The sequence below is a fragment of the Peromyscus maniculatus genome, chromosome X, assembly GCF_049852395.1.
Source record: "Peromyscus maniculatus bairdii isolate BWxNUB_F1_BW_parent chromosome X, HU_Pman_BW_mat_3.1, whole genome shotgun sequence".
Lineage (NCBI taxonomy): Eukaryota > Metazoa > Chordata > Mammalia > Rodentia > Cricetidae > Peromyscus > Peromyscus maniculatus.
In genome coordinates, this window is record NC_134875.1 from 142814055 (window position 1) to 142822995 (window position 8941).

At 43.1% G+C, this 8941-nt stretch overlaps 1 protein-coding gene across 1 annotated transcript; it reads right to left on the reverse strand.

Moving 5' to 3' along the window:
- Positions 1–7324: 7324 nt before the first annotated feature.
- LOC143270965 (uncharacterized) lies at positions 7325–8126 on the reverse strand. Its single transcript, XM_076562474.1, has one exon. The coding sequence runs from the start codon at positions 8123–8125 to the stop codon at positions 7463–7465; it is 663 nt and encodes a 220-aa protein (XP_076418589.1). The 5' UTR covers position 8126; the 3' UTR covers positions 7325–7462.
- Between the last annotated feature and the right edge of the window lie 815 nt (positions 8127–8941).

Sequence of the window (8941 nt, forward strand, 5' to 3'; positions counted from 1 at the left end):
CTAAGATCAAAAACACTGAAGACACTTTATGCTGCAGAAGACGTGGAACTAGAGGAATTCTCCTCCACTGCTGGTGGGAATGCAAGCTTGTACAACCACTTTGGAAATCAAAATGGTGCTTTCTTAGAAAATTGGGAATCAATCTCCCCCAAGATCCAGCTATACCACTCTTGGGCATATACCCAAGAAATGCTCAATCATACCACAGGAACACTTGCTCAGCTATGTTCATATCAGCATTGTTTGTAATAGTCAAAACCTGGAAACAACCTAGATGCCATTCAACTGAAGAATGGATAAACAAATTGTGGCACATATATACAATGGAATACTACTCAGCAGAGAAAAACAATGACATCATGAGGTTTGCAGGCAAATGGATGGATCTAGAAAAAATTATCCTGAGTGAGGTATCCCAGACTCAGAAAGATAAATATGGTACGTACTCACTCATAGGAGGATGCTAGATGTGGAACAAGGATGACTGGACTGCTACTCACATCACCAGTGAGGCTACCTGGAAAACAGGACCCCAAGAAAGACTCGGAGAAATGGATGAGCTCTAGTTGAACAGCCTGGACATGAGTGGGAGCAATGAAGGGCAAAGGTCGAGGGAAAGAGAGCAGGAGATCCTAGCTGGATCAAGAAAAGAGAGGGAGAACAAGGAATAGGAGACCGTGGTATATGAAGACCACATGAGAAAAGGAAGAAACCAAGAGTTAAAGAGGCCCACAGATATCCACAAAGATACCCCCACAAAGACTGCTGGCAATGGTTGAGAGACAGCCGGGACTGACCTACTCTGGTGTTGGGATGGCCAAACACCCTAATAGTTGTGCCAGAATCCCCATCCAAGGACTTAGGTATCAGGATGCAGACATCCACAGCTAGGCTCCTGGTGGAGCACTGGGAGTCTAATTAGTGAGAAAGAGGAGGGTTTATATGAGCGAGAATTGTTGAAACCAAGGTTGGATAAAGCACAGGGATAAATTGCCAAAAGAATTGAAACAAATGAACTATGAACCAAAGGCTGAGGGTCCCCCAACTGGATCAGGCCCTCTGAGTAGGTGAGACAGTTGATTGGCTTGATCTGTTTAGGAGGCATCTAGGCAGTGGTACCAGGTCCTGGGCTCATTACATGAGTTAGTTGTTTGAATCCTGGGACTTATACAGTGATGCTTGGCTTAATCTGGGAGGAGGGGACTGGACCTGCCTGGACTGAGTCTATCACGTTGATCCCAGTCCTTGGGGGAGACCTTGATCTGGAGGAGGTTTGAATGTGGAGTGGGCTGGGGGGAAGGAGAGGGGGGCAGGAAGGGAGAGAACAAGGGAATCTGTGGCTATTATGTTGAACTAAATGGTATTGTAAAATAAATAAAAAAACATCACCACAGAAAGCTGTTGTAAGAGTTGAATGACCTGAGCTATGGCTGAGAGACCAGATGACTCTGTTAAGCAAGCTTCCAGGGAATGCCAACAAGCACACCCATTCTTTGATCTATGCAACCAGATATATGCCTTATGACTCTGAACATGGTGCATGGGTGCTTGGTTGTGGCATAACTATGAAGTAAAGCTATTACCAGAGCTTCATGACACAAGGTAGATATTGGAGAAAGTAGATGTCTCTGGAAGGTGAGATATTGGAGAACTCAACAACCCAAATCTGGGTGCATACAGAACTTGGTATGTAGTATGTTCATCACCCAGGTTGGAAGGCTTCTTGAAGAACTAACCAGGAAAAGACGGTTCAGGAGCTATACCACCAGAGATAGCTATGGGAGTGTGGTGATGTCACTGGTGGGCGAGGTTCCAGGGACTTTCCCAGGTAAGATCAGTGCAACACCTGTAAGTTCAAATCAAGAATTCACAGATGGGCTTGCTCAAGAGAGAACTCACCAGTGAAATCTGTTGTGGCATTTTTTGGCCAGAGCTGGACCGGGATATGAAGTGATGTTGATCGCAGGAAAGGCTATGGGGAGATGACCAGAAAAAGGGGGTGCACATCGTAGACATGCAGAGTTAGGCCTAGGAGAGTGCAGACAGCAGGAGTGAGCTTGGTTCTGGGAGTACAATAGGGAAATCCAGGGTGACCTGTTCAAGGGAGTTGGATATAGTGCTGACAGGGGAGGCTCAGACTTCCTCACAAAGTAAACACTTTGCTTGATCTACACATACTTAGCTATCTAGGCATCTTAGGCATATTGCACATTTGGGCTTACTACAGGAGGAACTCACCAGGAAATTTGGTTTAAGAGCTGTCTGATTAGGACCAGGCTTGAAAGGGTAAACATTGCACAAGCAAGGGAATATCTGTGGACCATTCAAGCAAAGTTGGTACAAGATCTGTGCATAGGAGTTAGGCCTGGTGTGTACAGCTGGCATAGGCAGGCTTGGATGTAGGGGAACTACACAGAAATAGCAAGTGCAGGAGCTGCATTATGGGACTTAGGTCTGGGATTTCGTAGATGGTTCTGGCAGGAGAAGTTCAGGGAAATTCTATGAGCAAAGATGATGTATAGGCTTCATCTAGAGTGTAGGGGTGGTACTGGCTCATAGGGAATTCACCAGCTACAGTTAAATGAAGAATCCATGTGACCAGCTCTGGGCCTGGTACAGTGTGGATTGGGCTGGCAGGAGAGATTCTGGAAATCTCACCAGGTAAAGACCGTATCTGAGCTAAGCATCCCAAGGTAGGCCTTTTAGGGTAGAGATATTGCAGTTGGGTTTGATTCTGGGGAAGTTCACCTTAGAGAAAGCCACAGCAAGAGATTCACAGTCCATTACTGACAGAACACATAGGTAAGGAACCAAGGCAGAAACTTGGAGACAGGAACTGAAGCACATACCATGAAGGAACACTCAGTTGCTCTCCATGGCTACCTCAGCTTGCTTCCTTATTCAACTCATGAACACATGTATCACACACAGTGGACAAGATCCTCCCAGGTTAATCATTACTCAAGAGAATGATCCACACACTTTCTATTTTTCTTTGTTTTGCTTTTTTGACACAGGGTTTCAAGGTGACAAAAAAACCCCAAAAACTAAAAAAACAAAACAAAAAAACCCTATACAGCATAGCCAGGTTCCATCCCATTCCATCACAACCTGCCAAAGAATTGGGGAGAATATTCCATGTGGTACTGAATTCTCAGTAAGCACAAACTCAAGATTATATGGTAAATAGAATCTTTTTTTTCTTTTTTCTTTTTTTTTTTTGGTTTTTTGAGACAGGGTTTCTCTGTGTAGCTTTGCGCCTTTCCTGGAACTCACTTGGAAACCCAGGCTGGCCTCGAACTCACAAAGATCCGCCTGCCTCTGCCTCCCGAGTGCTGGGATTAAAGTCGTGTGCCACCACCGCCCGGCTGGTAAATAGAATCTTGATTCACAGTTTCAGAACCCCTAAGGTCATGTAATGTATATCATGGCTTGAGACCCATGAAGACCATCCAGGAAGACTAGAAGACCCCTTCATGAAACTGAATATGAACTTGATGCTTCAGTGGAGACAGTAGAATGTTGGAAGACAGGCCCTTGATGTGCTTGGCTTAGAAAGCTTCATGTATATATTGTAGAGAGCTCAAGAAAGAGGCTTCAAGCCGGGCAATGGTGGCACACACCTTTAGTCCTAGCTCTCAGGAGGCACAGGCAGGTGGATCTCTATAAGTTTGAGGCAAGCCAGTTCTACAGAGTAAGTTCAAGCACACCCATGACTGTTTCACAGAGAAACCCAGTCTCAAAAATCCAAGAAATGAGAGAGAGAGAGGGAGAGAGAGAAAGACAGATAGAGACAGAGAGATAGAGAGAGAGACAGAGAGAAAGGAAGGAAGGAAGAAAGAAAGAAAGAAAGAAAAAAGGAAAGAGAGAAAGAAAAAAGGAAAGAGAGAAAAAAGTAAAGGTTATAGTGCTACAGCCAGTAAAACTGGAAGGCCAGGGTTCCTTCAGCCCCTTGACTCCAAAATGATACATACCATCATATCACTAGATGACTGGTATAATATAGAGCTTCGGGATTCAGAGTTTTCTCTCTTGGTTGTAGGTCTTCATTCAAGACACTCTTCCCTTACCATGTCCGCACTCCTTCCTTTTATAATGGTAATATTTATTCTGTACCATTTTATTTTTTTTCAACTTTAATAGATAAGACTTTGTATTTATATAGCGCCTTCTTCAAGAACCTTAAATGCATTACAGACAGGACCTCGAATTCATCCCCACAATAACCCTGTGAGGTAGGTATTACTCCCATTTACAGGAGGGAACTGAAGCATAGAGAGGGTAAGTGACTTGCCCAAGGTCACACAGTTGAGTTCACCGGAGAGCTAGGACTCTAGCACCTTGCCTCCCAGCTCCCAGCCACATCCCTCATGAAGAGAATCTTTAAGGAAAAGCATCGTTACAGAAAGTATCAGGAGGATTTGAAAGTGAGGTCTTCCTATGGCCATCAAGTTAAGGAAAACCCTCCACTGATGGCTGAGGCCGGAAGGCCACTACAGCACATTTCCTTGCCCCCTTCCTAAGCCACGTGGCTCCTGTCTTCAGTGACCTTCTAAAGGTAAAATTCCTATGACAGAAGCCACATGACCCAGAAGTGGGGCTTAACTTAGAATATTTAATTTTAGTTATGATAATTCATAGAAACTTTTGTTCTAATATACAAAATTTGGGACAGCTGCCCCAGCAAACATGTACATAATTACACAGCAATTAGCCTTGTTCACACCTGCATCTGCCCTCATCATCATCATCGCAGGCAAAGAACGATCACCTTGAAACGTGTGCTGGGGGGGTCACCTTCTTCACTTCCTATACCTGATACTCCCAGTCCCCAACCCAAACCCTGTATGTTTTTAAAGTTTACTGATAAAGTTTCTGATAAAATTCAAAATGTTTTACTTAGGTCCTTCTGCACTAAGAATAAAACAGAGTTAGAGCCAACAGCCAGTAAGTTGTCCTCGCCTGCCGACTGCCCCGGGCAGACCTGATCTCCTGCCAGGACCTTAGCAACCTTGCTAGAACTTGCCACCATCCAGAACTTAACTAGGCCTTTTCCTGCATATGCCTTAAATTCAAAAAGTGTGTGCAAGCAAACAAGACCGTACTTCAGGGCTGCATGAGGCAGCCTCGAGAACTCAGGCATACTTTATGCTTTTTCTTTGAACACAAAGCTGCAAAAAACGCAGTTCTGGATTCCAACACAATTTTGTTTAAGCCCTCAACATCACGTGCTCTCAATGGCCCTGACCCCCCAACGCTCCTACTTGTGTTCTCTGGGTAAAGCCTGCAGATCACAAACCCCAGCCAGGGTAAGGCTTCAGACACCATAAAATGAGTCTGTCAAAAGGTCATCTTCTTCTCCCAGCACATCTGTCTACGAAGTCCGATTAGCTAAGTGACACTTTTACAATCATGCTTATTGGACGAACAGATGAAGTCATTTACTGAGCTAAAAGGTACAGAAAGTAAATGTTAATAATAGCAGCACAAAACATTTCTTTTTGCTGTTTGCTTCTCAGTCAACAGTTTTAGTAAAATTACCTTAGAAAATTAGGGGCTTATCAGCAGGCCACCACCACCGCATGAAGAATGCAGTGAGATGGACTATCCAGAGCCTGGCTGCTGTGACTTGGACTATAATCCTCAGTTGCTTTCTACAAGTTACATTCAGCCACTGCCAAGCTACTTGATGCTCAGACATACAGGAGACTCCTGTCAGAAGCTTCTGAACGCCGTTCTAACAGATGTGCCAGTCAGGAGGGGAGGGGCTTCTTTTCTGGATTACTGGTCTACCTCCCCAACGTGTCATCTTGCAAAGGGCTCTAGCTGCTCCCGGCTGCTGGGATTCTGAAGAATCTAGCAGTCCATCCCAAGGCTAGAGATCAAAACAACACAGCTGTGAGGCGTTTGGGGTTCTGGCCGACAACATGCCAGCATCACACGGGGTTCCTTGATCATTCTGAAATTAAAGCTTAAAAAAAAGCAAGTGACAAACTATGACAAAGAGCAAACATTCAGCCAGGGACAGCTCCTCCTGACCGTGTCAGCCCGCTCACTGCAATCATCTCATGATTATCTTAGTGATTTCAGCTAGAATTTTCAGTTCACCTTAAAAACAGAAACAAACAACAGACTACTTCTGCCAAAAAACTAATAAAATATGCTGAGATTTGCTGACAGAATCACCGGCACTTCATGTAATGCTCAGACTCCACCAGTTTAATAAAATAAATAAGGAAAATGATCATTACAAAGCCAGTCTTTCCCCTTGGGGAACCAAGAAGCCACTTCTGACCAACTGTTCCCTCCGTGTACACACACTGTACATTATCACACACTTCTCCAAAGAAGCAGAGTATCTTTGACTTCCTGACACCGGGCTCCGTGTCTGCAAGTTCTGTGTATCAGGAAGGCAACTGCGAGTGTTGGGCCCAAGGTGCTTTCTGGTTTGTGTGGAGAGACCACTCAACCACTCCCATCCAATGTGAGCATCCCGTGCGCACACTCCTCCCTTTTATAATGGTAATGTTTACTCTGTACCATTTTATGTTAGAAGTCTGGGAGTCGATTTATGATTGTCCAGGGTCTCACTGTTGAAATCCTGCCAAGTCCCAAAAAAGACACTGGACTCTCAAAGAAACATGGGACTGTTTGAAAGATGGAATAAATGTATTTTGCATAATGAAATGAACTTCAACTTATAGCAACAAGGGGGAGAATATTGTATCTTAAAAGCAATAAACTTGAGGTAGGTGAGATTGCTCACTGTGTAAGAGTGTGTGCCATCAAGCCTTATAATGTGAGATTGAACACAGTGGTGGAGATGATAAAACAAGAAAACCAACTCTGACAAGTGGTCCTGTCTTCTGCATACCACATGGCCCACCAGAGCACAGTGGAGATGCCTGGCCTTTTGTGATCTTCACAATCAGGGAATTAGGATATGGCTACTGCTTTCTAGTAGAGACAGGCTGCAGATGGCAATGGCATCTTCAGTGTACAGCATTGCCTTCTTACTTCAAGAGAGCATCCCATATTGCCAAAAGTGCCAAGGCTGAGACATCCAGCTCTCCCCTCCAGAGATCTGAGTACTTAAGTGTTTCCACACAGGAATGTGGGGTTCTTGTGTATGTGTGTTGAGGTGTCAGTTTACTTACAAACCTCTTTCACCTTGTGTATGTCATGTTTATTTAAGCAACTTACATTTCACCAGTACTCTTGCCTGCTACTGCTTGTTAGCAGTATCCAAAGACATGATCATCACCCACAGAGGTTAGAATGAGAAAACAGTTAAAGAAAGGAGTGTATTTGACAGGAAGGGAGGATATACAATTTAGATACACCCCAGAAACCAAGTTGATATTTTATTTGGAATGAGTTGGTGATTGCATAGTACTGGTGAAAATGGGCAATTTCTTCAAGGATTCTCTTGGCAGATGTTACAAATGCCAAAGCCCTCACTTCAGGCCTTTTGCTCAGCCAGTTTGGAAGCACATGGTGCCCTCACCCGACTCTGTATTGTCAAGAAGATCATCTCATAGAGGAACAAAATGACACCAAAGAGCGACATTGTGGCTGTCAGGACACCCATTGGGAGCACCTTTGTGCAGTGTTTCTTTATAATGTCTTCTTTCTTTACGGGAAAGTCAGGTGGAAAGTCAAGTGTGGTTTGCCCATACATGTCTACGAGGTGGTTCAAGGTCACAGTAACAAGAGTGAAAAGGCTGCTCACAGTCAAAATTATGGCAGACATCTTGTAGCAAAACAGCTGTATCTCAATGAATGGGTCTTCTATACAGCTGATCTTAATGGCCACTGAAGTGAAAATCAGGACTAGGATTTTCATCGATATGGCCCACGCTATCAGGACTTGTACATATTGAAATTCCGATGACTTTTTCCAGGTTTCATTGATAGGGGTGTGAACCACCATCCTGGTCATAGACCCAGAGATGTTAAAGTCCTGAGTGTAATAAGCTTCCCAGAGTCCAATTGACACAAATTGCACAAGCTTGTTGTTAAACTCCCACAGGCGCCAGCATTTGCTGTTTGCAAGGATGATTTCAAACACCAAAGCTGATGTACTGCAAATCAGGCCACTGAACTTGAAGATGTACTCCTTCATGTTGGCAAATCTGAAGAAGGCATCAAAGAAGAATAGAGTCAGTGAGAATACAAGGGAAGGCAGGAAAAGAGGAGTCATGGCTTAGAGAGCACTGCGCTCTCGTACCTTTTTCCCTGTTGTCACATGGAGATATTTCAGTGGTCTATGTACAGATTACTATTATGAACACTGTAAATAATAGTAAGAGAAGCTTAAAGATTCCTGAGTATAGTGGGAATAGCTACTTTATGATATTTTGGACAACAATTTCATAATATCCATCAAATGCTGAAATGTTCATATTTGTTGACCAGGTGTTTCAGTGCTTGGAACTGACAGTGATATTGGGGTTGGCAATATCACCCTAAGATTATGTTTATTCACCTTCGTTTGTAATATAGAAATATTATGAATAATGTAAATGAGGGTAATAAACAAAAGAATGCTCAAATAAATTATCACTTCTAAAATAATGTGATGAAAGTTCTCATGACTATTAAAAAAGGAAGTAACCTACATGGCCTGCTAAAATCAAAAAATGAAAACTATAATTCACATGGTATATCCAATCATGTGAGAATGCCATTCATACTGTGTTCATGTGTATATAAGTATATACACATATGTGTATACATATGCATATATTTATTCACAAATGTATATTAACCCAAAAGACACAACCAAATAAAGAACTCTAGGTAGATCAATGGAGTAGTGTACACTGTACTTCTTATTAGTATTTTCTGAAATGTAATTATTACTAAAAAAACCAAGAACCACATATATCTCATAATTAAAGCTAGATTGAGAATGACTTTCAAGACATGTAGGTATTTG

Coding starts and splice junctions, on each gene's coding strand:
- LOC143270965 (XM_076562474.1), bottom strand. CDS start 8,125: ATGAAGGAGTACATCTTCAAGTTCAGTGGCCTGATTTGCAGTACATCA.